The 20,537-nt window shown below is 58.4% G+C and overlaps 4 protein-coding genes across 16 annotated transcripts in view; 2 read left to right on the forward strand and 2 right to left on the reverse strand.

Moving 5' to 3' along the window:
- The window catches only part of LOC110359831 (cilia- and flagella-associated protein 251), a 27,323-nt gene extending 25,994 nt beyond the window's left edge, over window positions 1-1,329 (forward strand). For all 13 annotated transcript variants that reach the window (XM_021289669.2, XM_021289670.2, XM_065042278.1 and 10 more), the window contains one exon: window positions 25-1,329. In XM_021289669.2, coding sequence (XP_021145344.2) covers window positions 25-636 — 612 coding nt within the window. In that variant the 3' untranslated portion in view covers window positions 637-1,329. The remainder of the gene's footprint in view (window positions 1-24) is intronic.
- AMH (anti-Mullerian hormone) lies at window positions 986-7,198 on the reverse strand. The gene is made up of 5 exons (XM_005503971.3): window positions 5,576-7,198; window positions 4,592-4,755; window positions 4,035-4,158; window positions 3,333-3,516; window positions 986-3,198 (listed from the first exon to the last, which is right to left on the reverse strand). Exons 1-5 carry the CDS (start codon window positions 6,165-6,167, stop codon window positions 2,274-2,276), a joined length of 1,989 nt encoding a protein of 662 aa, XP_005504028.2. The 5' UTR covers window positions 6,168-7,198; the 3' UTR covers window positions 986-2,273.
- Window positions 7,199-7,235: 37 nt separating this feature from the next.
- SF3A2 (splicing factor 3a subunit 2) lies at window positions 7,236-13,229 on the reverse strand. The gene is made up of 9 exons (XM_065042284.1): window positions 13,136-13,229; window positions 12,270-12,435; window positions 11,844-11,915; window positions 11,510-11,556; window positions 10,993-11,102; window positions 10,212-10,261; window positions 9,773-9,913; window positions 9,210-9,278; window positions 7,236-8,528 (listed from the first exon to the last, which is right to left on the reverse strand). Exons 2-9 carry the CDS (start codon window positions 12,393-12,395, stop codon window positions 8,196-8,198), a joined length of 948 nt encoding a protein of 315 aa, XP_064898356.1. The 5' UTR covers window positions 12,396-12,435; window positions 13,136-13,229; the 3' UTR covers window positions 7,236-8,195.
- Window positions 13,214-19,991, forward strand: PLEKHJ1 (pleckstrin homology domain containing J1). The gene is made up of 6 exons (XM_021289681.2): window positions 13,214-13,371; window positions 14,442-14,509; window positions 15,429-15,495; window positions 16,897-16,987; window positions 17,182-17,245; window positions 17,605-19,991. The coding sequence occupies exons 1-6, from the start codon at window positions 13,278-13,280 to the stop codon at window positions 17,686-17,688; spliced, it is 468 nt and encodes a 155-aa protein (XP_021145356.2). The 5' UTR covers window positions 13,214-13,277; the 3' UTR covers window positions 17,689-19,991.
- The last annotated feature ends 546 nt before the right edge of the window (window positions 19,992-20,537 follow it).

Consider the following 20,537-nt stretch of genomic DNA (forward strand, 5'->3'; position numbering starts at 1 on the left):
TGGTCCCCTCTGTCCCCACCCCAGGCAGAGCCCTGGATCTTCAAGAAGTGGTTTGGCCGCTCGACACCGGAGGATGAGGATGAAGAGCCTGTGGATGTTCCTGAAGTGCCACTAGCTGTGACAGAGGTGAAAAAGAGTCAGGAGAAGAAGCCAGAGAAGACGGAGAAGGAGGAGAAGCTGGAGAAGGAGGACAAAGCCCGGGAGAAACCAGAGAAGGAGGAGAAGGAGGACACACCAGAGGAGGAGGAGAAGGAGGAGAAGCCCCGGGAGAAGAAGAAGAAGAAGAAGGAGGAGAAGGGCCGGGAGCGCCGTGCCACCCAGGAGTGGAGCAGCCGCAGGGAGGCAGGAGCCAAGGACAGGGCGCTGGGGGACAGGCCCGGCAGAGCCCTCAGGGCCCCCCGGGAGCCCAAGCAGCCGCCCCAGAAGCAGCGGGGCCGGGAGGGGAGGGAGAGGCGGCGGGAGCGGGACGAGCCCCGGCGGGAGGGCTGGAAGGGCCGTCCGGGCAGGGCCGAGGGCGGCAGGGAGAGCCCGACGCGGGACTGGCGGCAGCACAAGGGCAGGAGGCCCTGGGAGCCGGCGGCCACGCCGGGGCGGGAGGGGACAGCCCGGCACAGGGAGGGCAAGAGGCGCGACTGAGGCTGGGGCAACCAGGGGCTCGATGGTGCCGAATCCGGGGGGGTCCAGCCCGCTGTCAGCCCGGTGAGGGTCACCAGAGACACCCCAGCTGGCAGCACAGGCTCCAGGACCCCCAGGCAGCAGCAGAGCAGCCGGGAGCCCGACACGAGCCCCCCAGGGACTCTGGGCCCCCCTGGATTCGATGCACAAAGGCAACCCGAAAGGCCCGGGGGAAGGAGCTTCTCATCTGGGCTTCGCGTTATTTCTCCATCCCCACCTGAAACCTCTTGTATTTCACTTCCACTCGTGGTCCCCGAGGCACCGGGGGGGCACAGGGATCCCAGTGAACAGAGTTTGTCTCCAGACTGTGTAGCTTTTGAATTCAGTGAATGGTTTTATTTAAAGCAAGTCAAGAGAGAAGTGTATTCTGTATTCTGAGGCATGTCGGGAACAAGCACCGCGCTCTCACCAGGCCCTGGTGCCACTGTCACAGGGTGGCGCGAAGCTGGTGACAAACCAGGGCTGGAGAGCCCGTCACCCGGGGGCCCCTCGGGCTTTGCCTTCACGGAGCTGCTTTTAGGAACGAAACACAAGTGCAATATCACACAGCGCTGAAGCAACTACAGGAGACGTTCACAGCCCCAACCCACGGCAGGTTTAAGTATTTGCTAAATCGATAGAGGTTAAAATAAACTATTTTCATTTTTAATAAGATATTAAATTGAATGTTTTAAAAAAAGAAAAGACGAAAAGAAATTGTCATCCCTGGTTATGTTGGTGGGTTCTGTGTGCCCCCCTGGTGCTCGGGGGCTCATGGCCAATGCGGGTCCCCAGGCGGGCTGGGGGACGGGGCCATGTCCCTCCCAGCTCCGTGGGGACGCTGCAGAGCCAAGGGCTGGTCCCAGCGCTGGGACGGGCCCAGGAGCTGCTCTGCAGGTGTCAGAGCTGCGGCCCCGGCGGCTCTGGAAGATGATCCGGGGTGGCCGGGCTCTCTGCCGAGCGGCGGGGCCGTGGAGCAGGTGCTTTGGCAGCAGCGTGTCCCCGCTCCATGGGTGGTGTGAGCAGCCCCGGAGCTGTAAGGGGATCGCTCCCCGCCCTCCCCCGGGAGCGGGTCAGCGCGGGGCAGTGCCGACGTGACCCGGCACCCGGGACACGTCCCTGGGAAAGGCCGGTCCCTGCGGGGGATTTTGCCTCTTGTTCTGCTTTGGCAGGTGGAGCTGCATGGCTGGTGGGGCTGAGTTAGGGGCTGGTAAACGGCCAGAGGATGCTGCCAGCTGGGGGGCCTGGAGGGAGCAGCAGTTGCCCTGTCTGGCTGCTACAGGAACAGAAAGCAAGGGATAAATAACGTGTCCTGGCCAAAGCCATGAGCCTTGACCTCCCGCAATGGCCCTGCAGCACATTTACCCAATCCAACCCCACAGCACAGCCCCACGGGCACCCCTGGCATCAGGAACGGGCAACGCTGGGCTGTGGGGCAGCCCCCAGGGACCAGGACAGCTACGGACAAACCCAGAACTAGAGCGATGCTAAAGAACAAACTGCAGGGAAAGGACACGCGGGGAGCTCCTGTCTTGGAGAGAAGCACCAGCTCCTTAGCGAGGGCAAACGTGGGTTGGGGGGAATGGGCCGAGGGTGAGTGGTGAGGCGAACAGGAGCCTCTACCGACAGCCACACTCCTCTGCCACCATATTGGGGAACTTGCGGATCTCCAGCCCCTCGGCCGAGAGGCTGATGATGAGCTGGTCCGAGTAGCGGACGGGGACGCAGCAGGGAGCCCGCTGCAGCGGGGAGCCCCGCTCCTGCATGCCCAGCAGCAGCACCGTGTGCGAGTGGTAGCTGGGGACGCGGGTGGAGAGGGGCAGCTTGCAGGGACCCTCGCAGTTGTTGGCAGCGTAGACGGTGGGCATGACGATGAACTTGCGGTCGCGCAGGTCGATGGTGAGCTCCTGCAGACGGCAGTGGGCCTGGTGCCGCGCACTGCGGTTCTGCCGCAGCACCTTCCTGCGCTCCTGCCAGCGCGCCCGCACCGTCTGCAGCGCCTTCAGCAGCAGCAGCGTGTGCAGCTTCCCCGAGCCGGGCGGCCGCTGCTCGCTCTGAGCCTGGCCCGGCCCCGGCGGGTAGTAGCAGAAGCTCAGGAGATGCTGGAAGAGCCCCGTGTTTGCTTGGAAAGCCGGGATGTCCCTCAGCTCCTGGATCACTGCCTGCAGCTTGCCCAGCAGCAGCTGCAGCACGTTCCCCTCGGGCTGCCAGCCCCCCAAGTGCTGCTCCAGCACGGCCCCGCTGTCCTGGGGGAAGAGCAGCACCGAGGGCTCCTCCGACTGCACCAGCCGCTCCAGCGCCGCCTCCTCCGACAGGTTGAGCAGCTGGTGAGGGAGGGTCTCCATCACCTGGAAGTCCAGCCAGTGCTGGGAGCTGGGCTGGGTGGGCAGCTCGCTGGAGGGGCTGGGCGGGCTCAGGACCTGCCGGATGAACCGGGTCAGGATGCCCAGGAACTGGCTGCTGGCGCCGGGTGCTGGGGACGAGACGTTGCCCTGGCTCGGGGCGGTGGGGGACGGCAGCTCCTCTGGCTCGGGCTGCTGGGGGCTGTGAGGAGAATACGGGGAGGGTGACAGGGACCCCTTGTGCCCAGGCCCTGCCCCACATCCTCTCACCACAGCCCCACAGGAGAAGGACTGGGGCTGCCCCTCTCCTCCGCCCAGCCCCCATGTTTTACAGACCTGAGCTGCGGATACGGAGCCACGTCCAGCACCCCGTCAGCAGAGAGGTAGGAAGAAGGGCCCAAAGTCACCTCCTCCTGCCATGCCCTGGCCAGCAGGAGCAGGACGGGCGTCATCCTGGTGAAGCACTTGTCATCAGAGCCAAAAAGGAGCTGCTGGGTTTCCGTGGGGGTCAAGGGGGCACCTGGGGGAGAGAGAAGCAGGTGAGGATGGTGATACAGAATCATAGAATCATTTTGGTTGGAAAAGTCCCTCAAGATCGAGTCCAACCATCCCCCACCCCTGGCACTGCCCCATGTCCTGAGAACCTCATGTCCGTCTGTCCAGCCCTCCAGGGATGGTGACTCCAGCACTGCCCTGGGCAGCCTGTTCCAATGCCCCACAGCCCTTTGGGGAAGAAATTGTTCCCCACATCCAACCTCAACCTCCCCTGGCGCAACTTGAGGCCGTTTCCTCTGCTCCTGGCGCTTGTTCCTGGGGAGCAGAGCCCGACCCCCCTGGCTCCAAGCTCCTTTCAGGCAGTTCAGAGATCAGAAGGTCTCCCCTCAGCTCCTGTTCTCCAGCTGAACCCCCAGGTCCCTCAGCCGCTCCATCACACTTGTGCTCCAATGCACCAGGGTGTCCCACAGCTCCTCATTATGGAGAGGACCCAAACACCCAAGGCAGGACCCAGAGGACACGGACATCCCCCCATGTCCCTACCTCCCTCTCCTCGGTGCCTGATGACCAGAGTGGCCTCGAAGCTGAGCCGCTCGCTGCTGCGGGTCACGGACGCTCCGGCAGCTCCCAGGACCAGGTACCGGCTGCCCCTGCCCGGGCAGATGCTCTGCACGGGGGCAAAAAGCGCCGGAGCACCGAGGGTGCGGGGGAGGCACCGCGGGGGACACGCTCAGATGCCCCCCCGCTGCGGTCCCTGCTGGGTGCGGGTCACCCAGCCCGCTGTGTCCCCAGCCAGCCCGGCCCGGTCCCACTGCTGCCCCGGGGACCTGCGGACCGGGCTGGGGACACCACGCTGTCCCCGTGTCCCTGCCAGTTGCTGGGGACAGGGAAACAGCACCATCTTCAGGCACCGCCAACCCGCCGGACGGCAGAGATGCTGAGGGGGGGAACGGGACTGCGACAGGGAACGGGACAGGGAACGGGACGGGGACAGGGTGGGAAAGGGATGCGGAGGGGGTGGAAAAGGGACAGGGCCAGCAAAGTTGAGACCCCCCACACTCCTCCAACCCCAGGCCCGGATCCTCGGCCATGTCACCCACCTGCTCCCGCGCCAGCCCCGTGCCGCTGAGCAGCAGCTCCGCGGGGTGCGCGGCGGCCCCCGGGTAGAACAGCAGCAGCGCTCCCCGCAGCTCCCCCAGCGACCGGCCCACCTGGGCCTGGAAATCCAGCCCGAACCGCAGCGTCGCCTGCGCTGCCCACTGCACTGCGGGGACAGGACGGGACGGGGGTCAGCGGGGGTGAGGAAGGGGTTTGGGGCTGAGCACCCGTCCCGGCAGTGGTCAGAGCACGGGGGACAGCAGCCAGCGGGGCACGGGGATGCGGTAAATCCACTTCTCTGGTTTGGGGGTTGCAGCGGGTGAACCTGCAGCCCCGGTGAGCGGAGCTGCCGCGCTCCCAGAGCAGCAAATTTTTATGGGCAGCACCCCCTGCAAATCGCTTCTCCCGTGGCAGCTCCACCGGTGGGGCTTGGGGACATCGCGGCTGTTTGTCACAGCCAGCAGAGCTCCCTGGGGAAGAGCCGCTTCCCCCGCTGCCCGGGCTGGGCGAGCTCGGCTGGAAACCCAAAACCCAGGAGAGGAGGAAGAGATTTCAAGGAAAAAGAAACAACCATGACCCTCTTGCTGCACGGGGTTAAAACCCAGGGCTCAGCCAGGGTGCCCCCCCTCAAGCATAGATCTTACCCCCTAGATGGGACAGAGGGACACAGGACCGAGGGACAGGGGACAGAGGGACATGTGCCCAGGACCCAGAGCCATTAAGGCAGAAAGTGGTAAACACTCATCATCTCCAAAGCAGAGCAGAAGCCACCAGGGCACGAATCACAGGCAGGGACAAGGCTCCCTGTGCATCAGTGCTGTCATCGCCACTGATGCTTCTCAAAAATCTACCCAGAAAGGCATTTTACTGCACCACTTTGCTTGTTTATCAAAAGAACCCAACCCCGCAGATGTAATCCTGTGTTTAAATCCCCCCGGGCCCTGTGCCGGCCCAGCTCAGCCTGGGCACGGGGATTTCTCACCAACCTTCCTCCAGGTGCAGCACGAGGAGTCGCTCAGGCCCCAGCTCCCGCAGGTGCGCGTGGATGCGCCGCAGGGGCTGCAGAGCAGCGCCCGCGTCCCGGCCCGGGCACAGCCCCAGGGGCTCCGGCTGGTTCCCGTCCCAGCCCGTGCGCTGGCTCAGCAGCTTGATGAAGCCGCTCTCGTAGCGGGTGAGCACACCCACCACGTCCAGGTGCCGCGGGCTCGGCCCCTCCTGGTCCATTTTCACCCGGCAGACGGGTCCCTCCAGCCCCCCGAGCGGCCACGGGTGCCCCGTGTCCATCCAGCCCGTGGGCCCATCCTCGGCCACCCCCCAGAGGCATCTTGCTGCTGGGCTGGGCTTAGAAAAGAGGAGAGGAGCAGCGGCCGCCCTTGATCTCACCGCCAGGCTGGGTCTCACTCCCTCCTGTAAACTCGCATTTTCTCTCTTTGCTTCATGTTCCGGCTCCCCCGGCGGGCTCAGCTCCAGCCGGGCGACTGGGGAAACCCTTTCCCCTTCGCTCCCTGTTTTGGGAAACGCTGCAGAGGGGAGTGACAGCACCAGGTACGGCAAAAGCACCCTGAGAGCAGCCTCCATCTCCCGCTTCCACTCCCCACGCTGGGACAGAACGGAGGATGCGTCTCCCTTTTAAAAACCGGTGGCCTTGAGTTGACAACACACAACACACCTCCCCTGAGAAACTCGAAGGCTGTCAGGCCCAAGAGGAGGGAGGGATGTTTTAAAGAAAGTTTTTTGTTCTATTTTTGGGTTTGCAGCTAGAATTGGAAACGTAAAAAAACAAAAGAAGTTAAATATGTTTCCCTTACCCGTAGGGATGCACGGCCTTGACTTCAGATGTTTTCTACTGGAGGATGGATGTCGAGATCTTCACGGGGACCACACTATTCCCATCAGCGGTGAAACAGCAGGTGGGAACAATGAGCCAGAGGAGGAGGAGGGGGACAAAGGCAGATAATGGGCAGAAACTAAGTAAATGTATGGAAAGCGTTCTCCTCTTGGGGGTGGAACCTCCCCCCTCAGCTGGCACCTCGCGGGGGCTCTTAACCACCCCCGGCTGCTCCCACCTGGACAGGACAATCTCACGGGTGACTTTGAACGCTTTAGTCTTGACTTCAAAAGTCTCACAAGTCTGAGCACAAGTGGGATGGGAGCGGCTGAGGGACCTGGGGGGTTCACCTGGAGAGCAGGCTGGTGATGGTGAACCCTCCTCTGCGGGAGCGGTGACAAACACACACCTGGCACTGGCGAGACCTTATTGTGGCCTTTCTGGACTTAAAACAGGCTGATAAAAAAGATGGGGACAGACCTTTGAGCAGGGCCTGTTGCGATAGGACAAGGGGTGATGGTTTTAAACTAAAGGAGGGAGATTCAGGCTGGACACGAGGAAGGAATTGTTGGCCCTGAGGGTGGTGAGAGCCTGGCCCAGGTTGGCCAGAGAGGGGGTAGATGAACCATCCCTGGAGACATCCCAGGCCAGGCTGGACGGGGCTCTGAGCAACCTGAGCTGGTGAAGATGTCCCTGCTATGGCAGGGGGGGCACTGGGGGAGCTGGGACGGTCCATTCAACACAAACCATCTGTGATCCTGCACTGAGACGCCCCAGTTCAGTGAAACGAATCCTGGAAAGGACAGAGAGGAGACATCTCAGACCTTCTGGTTTTTAATGGGAACCAAATGATTGTTTAAAGGAAACATTCAGTATAAATAAAACCACAGATGACTGAAAGCTTGCCAAAGCTAACCCAGCAGTGGGAGGATAGGGACAAAAAAATCGGACATGACAGCAGGTGCTTCATAACGGTACAGACATTAATGAATTACGGTAATAAAGTAAGATTTAATATCACTGCAGACATTCCCAGAGATCTCTGCCCTGCCCCAGAGAGCGGGTTCACAGGCGTGGGGAGGAGGAGGATTCTGTGTGGAACCGTCAATGAAATCCCAGCCGGTGCTTTTCAGGGCCGCCTGAGCGGGAGCCCAGACCCATTTTCTTGTATAGATGTTTCCAGCTTCGAGCTGGCGCCACCTGAGCTCCGGTTGCAGCAGCGACCGCAACCCTAATTCAGCAGGAAAAATCAAAAATTGGATGTAGAAAATTCTGCTGTGATTACCAGGGAGGCAGTGACAGGATCCTTTCCGTCTGTCAAGTCTCCCCCTCACCGAATAAACAGCTCGATAAAGGACTTCAGTTGAATAGCAACTGATTAACTGGCTGCTAATTAACGGGATGCGCAGTTTGAGGGGGGTTAACATGCTACCAGCGCAGCTGGGCTGGGGCTGATGGAGCCATTCAGGCAGGAGGAGGTGAAGTGCCAAGCGATTTCCAATCCTTTGCCTCCTCTTTGGAGAATTTCCAAACTATAACCAGGCTGGGAATATTTTATGTACTTAAGGGCTAAAGAAAGTTGAAGACATGGCAACATTTTTAACCAAGACACAGGAAAACAGAGAGAAAGGAAAACTGGAAAACCTTTTAATGAACCTACAGGATTGAGTCCAACTCACGGGCCTAAAAAACTGCAATATTTCTCTGAATCAGTCGTGATCTGCGTATAAAAAGAGACGAGCGAGAGGGGTCCGGTGGGACAGAGTCCAGTGGGGGCTTCAGTTGGAGGGCGGTGGGGGGGGGATGGCGCCCGGCCCCTCGGTGGGGAGCGGGGGCCTCATCATGGGCGGCAGAGGAGCCGGGGGAGGGACGCCGGGCGCTGGCGGCAGCTGCGGCGGCACCGGGGGCGGCGGCACCGGGCCTGAGGGGGGCATGGGGGGCAGCGTCAGCCCCCCCGGTGGCGGCGGCGGCAGCGAGTCGGGCAGCGGCGGCCGGGGGGGCAGCCCATTCATCAGCGGGGGCGGCGGCGGCCGCTTCACCGTGGGTGGCCCTGGTGGGAGGTTTGGGGGGGCTGGAGGCTTCTCCATCTTGAAGTGGAATTGGAGGAAGAACTGGGGAGAGAGGAGAGAGAAGGGAGTGGCTGATGCTCAGGACAACCCTGTGCTGTCCCCAGCGTGGCTGCTCGGCCTCTGGAACAGCTCAGAACCCCCTGGCCCAGCAACACCACATTCGGGACTTGCCCAAGTCTAGTCCAGCGCTTAACTCCTCTGAATCCAGTTCTAAGCACTAAGCTCCCTGTGACGGGGTTGGTAACCCCACTATTCACTCGGCCCCTGCTCCCATGTGCGATACCAACAAGCAGATCCACGCACGGGCCCAGCGCAGGCAGCTCCGTGCAGGAAACACGTGGCCGGGAGCTACAGAGAGGACACATCAACGTTTTACACCGTCGTGCTGCTGCTGACAGCACCGAGGATTCCGCCTCCTGCGTTAAACCTCACAAAGATCAGACACAGGAAGATCTTTCTGTCAGGGGGTCACTGCAGGGTTGCAGTGAAGGAATGAAGATTTTACAATCATAGAATCCTTCTGGTTGGAAAAGCCCCTCAAGATCATCGAGTCCAACCATAACCTACCCCTGGCACTGCCCCATGTCCTGAGAACCTCATGTCCGTCTGTCCAACCCTCCAGGGATGGTGATTTAACCATTTTGCACCAAAGCCAGCCCGGATATAACCCACCTGCACTCTCCTGCATCCCCTCTCCCTCTCTCACCCGCAGTGCTCAGGTACCTGTTTGGTTTCCCTGTTCCAGTGGGTCCAAAACTTTCCTTCTGCCTTGTCGATTTCTCTGCTTGGCACCTGCAACCAAAAAAGCCCCAGGAGTTATTATTAGCGCCACCAGATTAGCTCAACGGCCCTTTTTCGCACCAAAGCCTGTGAGATAAGCACAGTTATTCCAGGCGCCTGTGAGATTCGCTCGTCTCGGATGTTATTAGATAGAGACGGGGGCAGGAAAGAATTAAGTTACTTCCCTATCGGTCAAGGACAAGTGTGCTGGCAAGAAAACCGCTCTTAACATCTGCACGGGCCGAGGAGCAAAGCCCAGGCGGCTCCTCCCTGCAACTGTGGCTCCCAGAGCTCAGCGCACAGCCTGTTCATCAGGCCAGAGCCCTCCACCAATCCTCCGCAGGGTTTCACGACTTCCAGTCGCATCTTTTCATCCCCACTTTCCACTCCACGAACCCCCCGAAGGCTCAAATGGCTTCTAGTCTATAAGGACGCTCACTGGGAATTGATATCTTGGAAAATCCATTCACTTCCCCAATGGGCAGCGAATGAATCCCCAGGCTCACCTTGAAGGCGATGGTTTCGTAGGGCTCGGCCGCCATCAGCAGGTACTGCCAGCGCCTGTCGGGCGGCTCGATGCGCTGCTCGTAGGCCGACATGAACCGGTGCCGCGGCATGATGCTCTCCGCGATCTCCGGATAATCGATCTGCCGGGCGGCATCGCAGCGTTAAGGAGAAAATTCCCCTTTTCGCTCCCCCTTCGTACCAAACAAACCCCCCATCTACGAAACGTAGCGAGAGATCAGCTACAGAAAACTCTGTGTCCAAAGGAAACAGCGAGTTGGCTACAACCGTGGATTTGCCTCCACAGAGAGCAGCAGAGGACTAGCAAGGCAAGGGCTCTTTTATTTTAATTAGTATTTAATGAATCCTGCAAAGAACTGCTCATTTAGCAGCACTTTTACCTGGATAACCCAAAACCCGTGAGTTTGAACAGTCCCTCACCTGGAAGAGGAGGCTCTGCTGGCCTGTTTCAGGGTCTCTCTGTTTGGTCACTGTAAAGAAAATGAAGCTCAATACGTCACATCGCAGGGTCAGAGCAACGTTATTTCCACCCTAGGAAACACACAAAGCTTCTAACAGCAACGCATTGTAAGATTTTTCTCTTATTTATAGAAAAAAGGCCACATTGTCTTGAACCGAAGGATCTCTACTGGAATTCATCTGCTGTGGGGGAAAGACAGCGAGCGCTGCAGAGCAAAGGCAGGAGATAATGACGCCAAGTTTTGTGCTGAAGGCCAAAATAAGGAGGAATTCAGAGAAAAAAAATCAAGCCATACACGCAATGAGTGATTTATGAGCATTAGCGAAAGCGCAATAAAAGGAGAGATTGAAAAAATGTCATCATCTCCCACACGGCTCCGAGTAAGAGCTGAAAGACTCAGACATGTCCATCTATTATTAAAACGGTTCCAACTCGAGCGTCAGCAATAAAGAGACGTTCCACGGGTCATTTAAACAATAAAGGACAATCAGGAGATGGGGCCATATCTTATTCATGGGCAGATCTGCTAAAAAGGCTGATTAATAATTCACTGTGCTCTGGGCAAGCTCTGGAAGGCATCAGGTCTTAAGTGTCTTCCAAAATAGAACCAGATTGGGAAGGTTTTATATATTTAAGGGCTAAGGGAAGCTGAACAATTCTGGTGTCGCTTCAGGCACATCTGGTCGAGGCCAAAACAGACCAGGGGATTGAAGGAAAAGGTTCTTGCTGGAAATCTCCCACCTTTATAACCCGGTCGTCCAATTTTCACGAATTTCTTCACTTCTACTTTAACTTTCTCCGGCGCGGGCTGGGCAGGGGCTTCTTTAGCTTCCTTGGCAGCTCGACGGGCCCTGGAATTGTTTGAAATGTGCCGAATTCAAAGGGTTAGCTGCTCTTGTTTTGAAATGATACACAGAGAGAAAAAAAACCCCACAAGCCAGTCACCTAAACCAAAGCAAACCAGAATTCTTACAATAAAAACCATGAAATGGGGTCATTTTGGGCCCCTCAGCACAAGAAAGACCATGAGGTGCTGGAGTGAGTTCAACTGCCTTTGAGCTGGAGCTCAAAACAGCTCGTCCACCCCATTTTTTGGAGCAGCTCTGGGTTCTGCCCCCAGCTTTGGGGAACAAATACAACCAAAGAACAGACAGACACACAAACAGCCTGTGCTGCTGGAGCTCAGGATCTATGGATGCACCCGAGTTCCTCTGGATGCGCTCAGGGAAGGAGAATAAAGCTACAGCGAACAACTTACAAATTGGTCTGATGCTTCTTCCCCTGCGTATGCGCCAAGTAACTGCCCTGAAATGAAACACAAGGTGGAAGGAAGTGAAATGGTGTCTGGAAGGACTGTCCCTGCACTGACAGCTCCTGTCGCAGAGGAGAGACTATCCTGTGCTGACACGGATGTTTTAATCCTCAGCAGAGAGGAATCTTAATCAAAAAATGAAGATTTCTGACAGCTGAACTGTCACAAAGTGTCAGGTTTGACACCAGCCGCCCAGCAGCTCGTCCCCAGGCACGTCCCAGGTCCTGGCGCTTGATTATTATAGAACAACCACTGTGGATCAAGGCAGCTCCTCACTCACCTCGTTGTTGTGCAGCGTCAGGCACAGCTTGCACTCATAAGAACCCAAGTGGTTTTTCATAAAATAAGGGTCCTAGGAAGAGAATTATTTAAGTTACAAGCAAAACACACAGCAAAGTAACAGAATAATCAAAATAATGCTGAACTTTGGCTGCTCTGGAAGAACTGAGTTTGTAGATTTAAATTAACAGCATAACTCTGCTTAAGGACTACGAAAAGAGCAGCAAGAACAGCTTTGGTAATTGGTGACGAGAGCCATAAAACAGTATAAACCCAAACAACTCCTAAGAAAACTGAAAATAACATAGTAATAGCTACTCAAATACATGAGTCTCTGTTCGGCCCCACCACAAACGTTCCTCATTCAACTCCCACGTTATCGGAAACAGAAGTAATTTAATTCTGACCCGCAACTCTCCGCGCTCACCTTGTTGATGTCGATGGTTTCCAGCGCCAGCTGCCGCAGCCGCTCCCGCCGGTCCCGGTTACTTTCCGAGGCCGAGGCGACGCCTCCGCTCCCGGTTTTACCTCCAGGGCGATGCTGAAAATCCATGATGGGGCCCTGGGGGCTTCAGGTTCTTACGGAGAAAAGTCTGGAAACACAAAGAGAGGCGATGTGAGCGGTGACTAAGGCCTCTCCTAAGCTCACAGCGCGATTTAGACCTGGCCCTAAGGACACAACAAGCAGCACGAGTGCTGCCTTGGGCACGGGAGGGGACTCCAAACGCAGTAGGTCTTGTAGCGCTGTCTCCGGCAAGGGAAACGATCCCAGATACCAACCCGCAGACCCTTCCCCGCTTCTCAGCCCTTTCTTCTGCACAGAGACAAGCAGGAGCCCCCAGAACAGCCCCAGAAGCTGTCATGGGGCGAAGCCCCATCCCCACCGCCCCAATGTACCCCCACACACAGCCCCAAACCCTCTGCAAGGGTCAGACCCCCGCAGGGCCAGGGGCTCTGCACAGTGTCCCCAAATTCCTGCTGAGGTCCCAGAGTCCCCTGGTCCCTCAGCAAAGGGCCAACCCCGCCCCCATAAACAACAGGGGAGGCCTTTGCAGGAAGGACAGAGACCCCCAACCCCTCAACGAGGGCCAACCCCCCACACACCCTCAGACCCTCAGCGAGGGCCAACCCCCCCCACACCCCCAACCCCTCAGCGAGGGCCAACCCTCAAGCACCCCCAGACCCTCAGCGAGGATCAGCCGCCCCGCAAACACGCCCAGCGGGGGCCAACCCCCCCGCGGACGCCCCCGTCCCCTCAGCAAAGGCCCAGGCCCCTCTCCCGAGCCCCCGCACCCTCAGCCGGGTCCCCCCGCTCCGGCCGCCGCTCCCGCGCTGCCCCCGACCCCGCGCGGCTTCCGGTTTCCTGCGCGAGCGCTGCCGGGGCGGGAGGCGCGGTTCCGGTTCCGGTGCTGGGCGCGGCCATGGGGCGGCGGCCATGAGGTACAACGAGCGGGAGCTGCTGAGCCTGGCCCGGCAGCCCGCCGAGAAAGCGGCCGAGATCCTCATGAGGCTGCCCAAGAAGGGGAGCGGTGAGCGGCAGTGAGCGGCTGGGGCACCCGGGGTTCAGCTGGAGAACAGGAGCTGAGGGGAGACCTTCTGATCTCTGAACTGCCTGAAAGGAGCTTGGAGCCAGGGGGGTCGGGCTCTGCTCCCCAGGAACAAGCGCCAGGAGCAGAGGAAAACGGCCTCAAGTTGCGCCAGGGGAGGTTGAGGTTGGATGTGGGAACAATTTCTTCCCCAAAGGGCTGTGGGGCATTGGAACAGGCTGCCCAGGGCAGTGCTGGAGTCACCAGCCCTGGAGGGGTGGACAGACGGACATGAGGTTCTCAGGACATGGGGCAGTGCCGGGGGCGGGTTATGGGTGGACTCCATGATCTTGCGGGTCTCTTCCAACTGAAATGATTCTGTGGTTCTGGGAGGCCGGTGCAGATGGGGCAGGGCCGGGTGTGACTGGAGCTGCTGGGGGGACGTGGGCAGAGGGGCTGGGAGAACTGGGTGCTCTGGGGCTTGTACTGGAGAAGCAGGGCTGGGAAACTGGGGGTGGGAGCAGAGCGTGGCTGGGGGCGCTGGGACGGGGTGGGCAGCACTGGGACACTGCTGTGCAATGGTGGGAGCACCAGCAGCAGCTGCTCCTCCGGAGGGTACGGGGCTGGTGTGGAGGTGCCGTGTTTGGGCTGGTCCGGGCTGTGAGAGACCAGGGGGTCAGAGAAAAAGGCTTTTGCCTGGAATTTCCTCCCAAACCAGCATGGCGGGACAAGTGTTAAGAAACGCCTTCCTCTGGCCAGGCCCTTCCCTCTCCAAGGACTGTGTCCTGCAGAGGTGACATCTGTGCAGGGGCTCCCTGGATTCAAACCATTCCCAGGGCGGCTGAGGCCCCGTCGTGTCACCTGCGTGTCTTTGAGCCCACAGGCTCTGCCAGCCCAGGAGCCACTCAAGAAGCTGCAAAGTGACTCTTGTCACCCCGTGGCCGAGGGCAGCCCGGTGCGGGGGTCCCTCCCCGCGCCAGCTGGGGGTCACCAGCTCTTCTAGGAGCGAAAATCTAACCCGTAGCGGAGCTTCCCCAGCCCTCCCCTCACCTCGGCGCTCTTTTTCTTTGCAGTGTTGAAGAAGCGTCTCGTGAAGCTCGTCGTCAACTTTCTCTTCTACTTCCGGACAGACGAAGCCGAGGTGCGGAATCTGCTCTTCCTGTTGTTTGTTTTCCTCCCTCTCTCTCCTTTTGTTCTGTGAATTGATCGCGTGGGCTTTGTGAAATGACACGGTAACAGGTGCCGCAGCCACGTTTGCTTGTCCAGCAGCGCTTCCACCAGCCACCCCTGGCTGCTTCTCCTGGGAGCTTGGAGTGAACCTTTTAAACAAAACCGTTGCCCCAAAACTTGCCAAAGGTGGTGTCTGTAATGTTTGTCTGTAGGACTCTGCCTTCTCCTGCCAAACTGGGAGGGGAAAGCTTCTATTTTGCTCTCCCGGGAGAACAATCAGCATTTTCTTCCTTTTTACAGCAGAAATTTTACTTGCTGACTGTTACTGGGAAACTTTTGTGGCCAAACCCTGTTGATATGGAGGGTGTTGGTCTCTCCTCCCAAGTAGCAAGTGACAGGAGCAGAGGAAACGGCCTCAAGTTGCACCAGGGGAGGTTGAGGTTGGATGTGGGAACAATTTCTTCCCCAAAGGGCTGTGGGGCATTGGAACAGGCTGCCCAGGGCAGTGCTGGAGTCACCAGCCCTGGAGGGCTGGACAGACGGACATGAGGTTCTCAGGACATGGGGCAGGGACAGGGTGGGTTATGGTTGGACTCTGATCTTGAGGGTCTTTCCAACCAAAATGATTCTGTGACTCTAAGTAGAAATGTTTAACACCTAATTAACATGTGCAACATGTTACGGGGCAGGCAAGCACGGTGAAGCACCTCAGCAGGTACAAAGAGCTGGTTAAAAGCACAGGGAACATTCCTGCAATGAGGCTGAATTACTTTAAGTGTAGCACCAGGTGATGAAAGCTGTTTAAAGGGCTCTGTGCAAAGTCTGGGGGCTCTGGCCGCTGCAGCGTGGGTGGAAGACGCGGGTTAAACCCTCTCTCGGGTGTTTTCCAGCCCATCGGAGCTTTGCTGCTGGAGCACTGCCGCATCGCCAAGGAGGAGGAGAACGTCTTCTCCATCAGTGAGTCCCGCGTGCGATGTGCTCCCTGCGCGGTTCCTCGCTGCAGATTGTGCTGCAGAAACGGGAGCGTCGTGCTGCTTCGTGCCCGCTTTGCCCTCTGTTTCTGTGCTCATGGTGGGGTTGGTGCTCCTCAGCCTTCCTCCTCCTCCTCCTCAGCAGGGCTGGTGCTCCTGAGCCCTCCTCCTCCTCCTCCGCTGCCGGGCGTTGCCCCATCCCAAGGACAGCGATATTAATTTCATCCGTATTTCATCGCTGTGGGATTTGCACAGCTGGAGAGAGGCCGTAACACCAGACAGACCACGGCTTAGCGCTCGTGGAAATCCCTCTCCGGGAGGTTTGGTACTGACAGATCGCCGCTTCTGTGCGGTTTATCAGAAAAAACGAGCCTCAGATAAACCATCTGCCGGGCTAATCTCGCCCCGCTCCTCCCGCCGCAGTTTGTCCTTGTGTCGATAGCCGCGGCTCCAGCTGGCTCGTGCTCTGTCGTCCTTTCATCCAACAACTAATCGTTGTGCCTGAGGTATGTGGCGAAAATAACAGGATGTTTCTCCAAGGCCGCCGCTGTATCTTTTGGCCTGGCCGTCGGGCACAGCTGCTTTGCTGTGCAGAGCTCGGCTCCTTTAGCCGGGAGGGCCGGTGGCCTCGCAGTCTGCAAAGGACCCTCACGCAGCCTGAACAGACCCATCTCCAAGCACCGTGTGCTGATTTTCTGGGGCTTGAGGACTGTAGGGAGCTCTGGTGACTGAGGATTTGTGCGAAAATTGTTAAAATGGTTGGTGGTTGGTCCAGGTTGTCCCCGCTGCGGGGTTTGGTGCGGCCTGACCCAGTTCTGTCCCCGCAGCAGCCAGGGCCGTGTGCGCTCTGGACCGACGAGCAGAGCTCTGGGGACAACGTCATTAATTCGATGTCCTGATTCTGTCTTGGTAAAGAACTGGAGCTGCATGGGGACTTGCTTTGCGTTGTGCACAGTCCCGAATTCCTCGAGCAAAGACAGGTTGGCGCCTTTTCTGCGTGCATTTCAGCTCCTCAGAGTGCTGCCCTGTGCGTGTATCAACATCGCTTCCTCGAGGCTGATCTCCACGCAGGTTATTAGATCTCCGGTGACTGTTTGCAAGGAGGCTCAGGGAGTTTTGGTCCCAATTCTGGCCGTGTTGCTCTGGTTCTGTTCTAGAAGTTGCTCTTTCCAAAGCCTCTGGTTGCTGTGAGCTGCAAACTGTGCAGATGCTCAGGGCCAGGCAGGAGCCACCTGGGGTGTGGGAGAGGGGATGGGACCGCGGTACCGGCTTGTTCACAGCTCGTGGCTGAACGGGTGGGAACTGCGGCATGGCAGAGCCTGGGGAGGGAACAGGGCAGCGCAGGCAGCTCTGCCAGGACCTTCAACCTTTTCCTTATTCCGGGCAGGTTTCATCGAGGAGCCGGAGAGGAAATACTGCTTTGAATGCGACAGCGAGGAGCAGTGTCGGGAGTGGATCGAGGCGCTCAAACGAGCCAGGTGGGCTGAGCCGCTGATACGGGCTCTGCGCAGTGCGCTGTGCTGCTTGTTTTCGGGGCTCAGCTTGTGGGGAACCCGGGAAGGAGAGCGGTTGTCTCCTCCCGAGCAAACTTCCCTGCAGCTCTAAATAGCAGCTGGAACTCCTCCACATCCGTTTCTGCTCAGCGGCTGCACCGTCTGTTCCTGTCTTGCAGCTACGAGTTCATGAGGAGGAGCTTGATTTTCTACCGGAATGAGATCCAGAAAATGACGGGGAAGGTGAGTCCTGCAAAGGCGGCTTGTCAAGGGGTTTGGGCTGGAGCAGGGGCTGGAGATCTGGCTCAGCTCCAGCCCTCGCACACACACGAAGTCTGCAGGTCTTGGAGCTGCTGCTCACAGCCCAGCCAGGCTCCTCCACGTCCCTGCTCCAGGTGACAGAGGTGGCCGCAGCTCCTGGACCCGCTGTGTCCCCCCCGGGGGCTGCTGGACTTTCTGCACCAGCAGCAGCAGCCGGGGCGGCACTGGGGGGACTCCAGCACGCGACTGGAGCCGCGGGCCCCGCGCTGGGCTGGCTGAGGGACTGTGTCCCGCTGACTGCCCTGTCCGTGTCCCACCGCTGCCCACCCTGTGCCCCGCAGGACCCCCTGGAGCAGTTTGGGATCTCCGAGGAAGCCCGATTCCAGCTGGGAACACGCAAACCAGAGTCCCCTGGCCTGGGCTGAGCTGCCTCCTGGCCCTGCAGGGTCAGCGACCCCACCTGGGAAGAACCGCAGCAGTTCCCCACAGCGCTGACCAAGTGACTTTTTAATTTATTAGCCAAATAATTTTGTATGATTTTTTTTTAAAGCTAATTCATTGCACATTCCCACTTGCCGTGGAGGCAGCTGAGCATAACCACTCCCTGCTGACGGCATCAAACCCCCGCGGCTCCTCGGGGGAGCAGAGCAGGGGTGGGACAGAGCCAGCACCTGCTGTCCTCGGCCTTCTGGGCCAAAACCGAGCTGGCTCCAGCCCTTCCCTTCCTCTCGCCCTCTCCTGCCAGGAGCTCCTGTCTCTTCTGCCTCAGGATCCTCCTGCAGCCTCCCAGGGCTCGGTGGAGGGTTGATGCTCCACTGGGTTGTGTTTCTGTGCTTGTGGGGTTAACCCCGTCACGCCCTGTTCACTGCAAAACCATTTCGGTTGCCAAGAGCCACCGGCAGAGCCCAGTGGCCGAGGGCTGAGGCAGGAGGAGCAGAAACCTCGGGAACGGAGGAGACGTCCCCTGCAGCGTCTGCGCAGCCACTAGCACCAGCGCTTTGGGGTTGTTTCCTCCTTCTTCCCTTCTCTGGGCAGGTGCTGCTACTTCCTAGGGGTTTAATGAAGCCCAGGCCATTAGCACAATCTCGGAAATGCCTTAGAGACCAAAGCTGCAGAGCACAAGGGAGCGAGGGGAGGGCTGAGAGCTCTGCGTTGTGCTCCTGCCTCCCGCTGCAGTGCTGGGGGCTGGGCTAAGCTGGGCTGTTTTCAGAGAGAAAAACCAGATGGAGGTTTGTAAAGACGAGATGGAGGTTTGTAAAGGCAGGAACTGCTCCCCTTGGGCTGGATGTTTGAGCTGAAGGGCGAGCAGAAGTTAAGCCGGGAGCGCAGCATTAATGCTTTGTTCCCTGAGCCGCTGCTGCAGCTTTTCTCCCTTTTGTGAGTGTCTAAAGAGCAGAAAACTCTGCCAAGGTCGGAGCGAGCGCCAGGGAACCAGAACAGGGCCGCCTTCCCTGGGGCTGCTGTGACCGGGAGATAAGCGTGAAGGAGCAGCAGAGTCTCTGCACCTTCAGCCAGCGGCTGCACAAAGAGAACTGCCCGAGGCCGTGGCTGCAGCAGCTGCCCTGGAACGGGGCAGAAACAAGAGCCCATCGTGGAAGCTTTAGTGGCTCGGCCTCCCCTCCCTACCTCACGCTGCTGGGTACCGGGAGAGCGGCAGATGTCACTGATGCTTTATGTTTAACCTCAAAGGCCCCAGATTTTTCCTTTTCCAGATACTCCCTTTCCCTTCAGTCATTCCAGGCTCCAGAAATTACCAAAGTAAGCTGAGGGCATGACAGGGTGGGAGCAGAAAATGGGGCCGTTCTGGAGACAGATGGCAACTCCAAGGGAAGCAGCAACGAGGGATTAACAGCAGGAATGTACGAGAGCTTGTGCTGTAGGGAATTAGTGTCCTCAAATGACTTTAAAGTGCATTTTAATCCTCACAAGCCTACTCTGCTTTACCTCAGTGCAGGGGCATGTTCTTGACATGCCGGGGGCATACGCAGCAGCTTTACTTACTGTGAAAAAGAGATTTGTGTGTCTGGTTGCTCAAGAGAGGACGGACAGACATGCTGTGGGATAATCAGAGCTGCTGTAGGACGGGCCGAGGGCTCCAGCGCCGCGGGTATCGCAGATCTTGCAGCTCCGGCCGGCACAACGTCCACGTCCAAGCTCGGCTCCCCAGGGTTCAGCGTTGGTGAATTCTTCAATATGCAAAGTCAACCTGTAAATAACCCAGACCCTGGGAATTCTGCCAACATTCAATCCATTCCCACGCGCTTCCCGTGCTGCGGGGAGGCGCCACGGCTCTGCCAGCACCCGCGTCCTTGATTTCTGTGGGTTGAGCTGACGCCCCCCACCTTCACTGTACAGAAAATGGGCATTTTATGTAGGTGTTCTAGGGAACAGTCGCGTGAGCGAGAGATAATCCCAACAATGACATTTCTTAACTGAATGTAAAACAAATGCTGTGAAGTTACCTGGGCCAGGGCCAGTAACTGGTCAGATAGCGCTGGACACGGTTGGGTTTCAGGAGCGAGGGAAGATGGTACTTTTAGACACTGAGATCTGCATCAGCTGCTGGTGATTTATAGACAGTTGTTCATTTTTCATACTCCGGTCACTCCACGTTTTGTACTCCAGGGGCCTGTTCCAACGAGCGCTGTGTCCAGGCTCCCTGGCCGCGTACGGAAGCCAGTGAGCTGTTGTACATTGCACATTTCCAATAAAAACTTGTTTTAGTCTTTGTGGCGGCCAGAGCTGTTGTAGGAAACCACGTTTGCAGGGGAGGGGGTGGCTGGAGCGAGTTCAGGGGCCGGTGCAGCCCAGGAGGGACCAGCAGGAGGTGGCACAGCGGGGGTCACCACCAGATGGGCTGGAAAAGACTTTCAAGATCATGGAGGCCACACATAACCCACCTGGCACTGCCCCATGTCCTGAGAACCCCATGTCCGTCTGTCCAACCCTCCAGGGATGGTGACTCCAGCACTGCCCTGGGCAGCCTGTTCCAATGCCCCACAGCCCTTTGGGGAAGAAATTGTTCTCAATATTTGATCTAAGCCTCCTGTTCTCCAGCTGAACTCCCCAGGTCCCTCAGCCGCTCCATCACACTTGTGCTCCAGCCCCTCACCAGCTCCGTTCCCTTCTCTCAACTCGCTCCAGCACCTCAAGGCCTTTCATGGTGTGAAGGGCCCAGGAGTGGGGGTGGTGGGTCACGTCCCTCTGTCTGAGTGAGTGACATGGGTCAGGGAGGCTGCGTTTTGGGGTGTCAATGGGGGGCCCTGGCCAGAGT

The sequence above is a fragment of the Columba livia genome, chromosome 27 (assembly GCF_036013475.1).
Source record: "Columba livia isolate bColLiv1 breed racing homer chromosome 27, bColLiv1.pat.W.v2, whole genome shotgun sequence".
In the NCBI taxonomy this organism is placed as follows: domain Eukaryota; kingdom Metazoa; phylum Chordata; class Aves; order Columbiformes; family Columbidae; genus Columba; species Columba livia.

What these genes read in the sequence shown, in the direction of transcription:
- AMH (XM_005503971.3), bottom strand. Translation starts at nt 6,167, where the DNA reads ATGGAGGCTGCTCTCAGGGTGCTTTTGCCGTACCTGGTGCTGTCACTC. An exon ending in CGGGGCTGGCGCGGGAGCAG is followed by an intron (nt 4,159 to 4,591) that starts GTGGGTGACATG and finishes GCCCCCGTGCAG; the next exon opens with AGCATCTGCCCGGGCAGGGG. An exon ending in GCTCCGTATCCGCAGCTCAG is followed by an intron (nt 3,199 to 3,332) that starts GTCTGTAAAACA and finishes TTCTCCTCACAG; the next exon opens with CCCCCAGCAGCCCGAGCCAG.
- SF3A2 (XM_065042284.1), bottom strand. Translation starts at nt 12,395, where the DNA reads ATGGATTTTCAGCATCGCCCTGGAGGTAAAACCGGGAGCGGAGGCGTC. An exon ending in AAACCATCGACATCAACAAG is followed by an intron (nt 11,916 to 12,269) that starts GTGAGCGCGGAG and finishes TTCTCTTCCTAG; the next exon opens with GACCCTTATTTTATGAAAAA. An exon ending in AAGAAGCATCAGACCAATTT is followed by an intron (nt 11,103 to 11,509) that starts GTAAGTTGTTCG and finishes AAACAATTCCAG; the next exon opens with GGCCCGTCGAGCTGCCAAGG.
- PLEKHJ1 (XM_021289681.2), top strand. Translation starts at nt 13,278, where the DNA reads ATGAGGTACAACGAGCGGGAGCTGCTGAGCCTGGCCCGGCAGCCCGCC. An exon ending in GCTGCCCAAGAAGGGGAGCG is followed by an intron (nt 13,372 to 14,441) that starts GTGAGCGGCAGT and finishes TTTTCTTTGCAG; the next exon opens with TGTTGAAGAAGCGTCTCGTG. An exon ending in TCCGGACAGACGAAGCCGAG is followed by an intron (nt 14,510 to 15,428) that starts GTGCGGAATCTG and finishes GGTGTTTTCCAG; the next exon opens with CCCATCGGAGCTTTGCTGCT.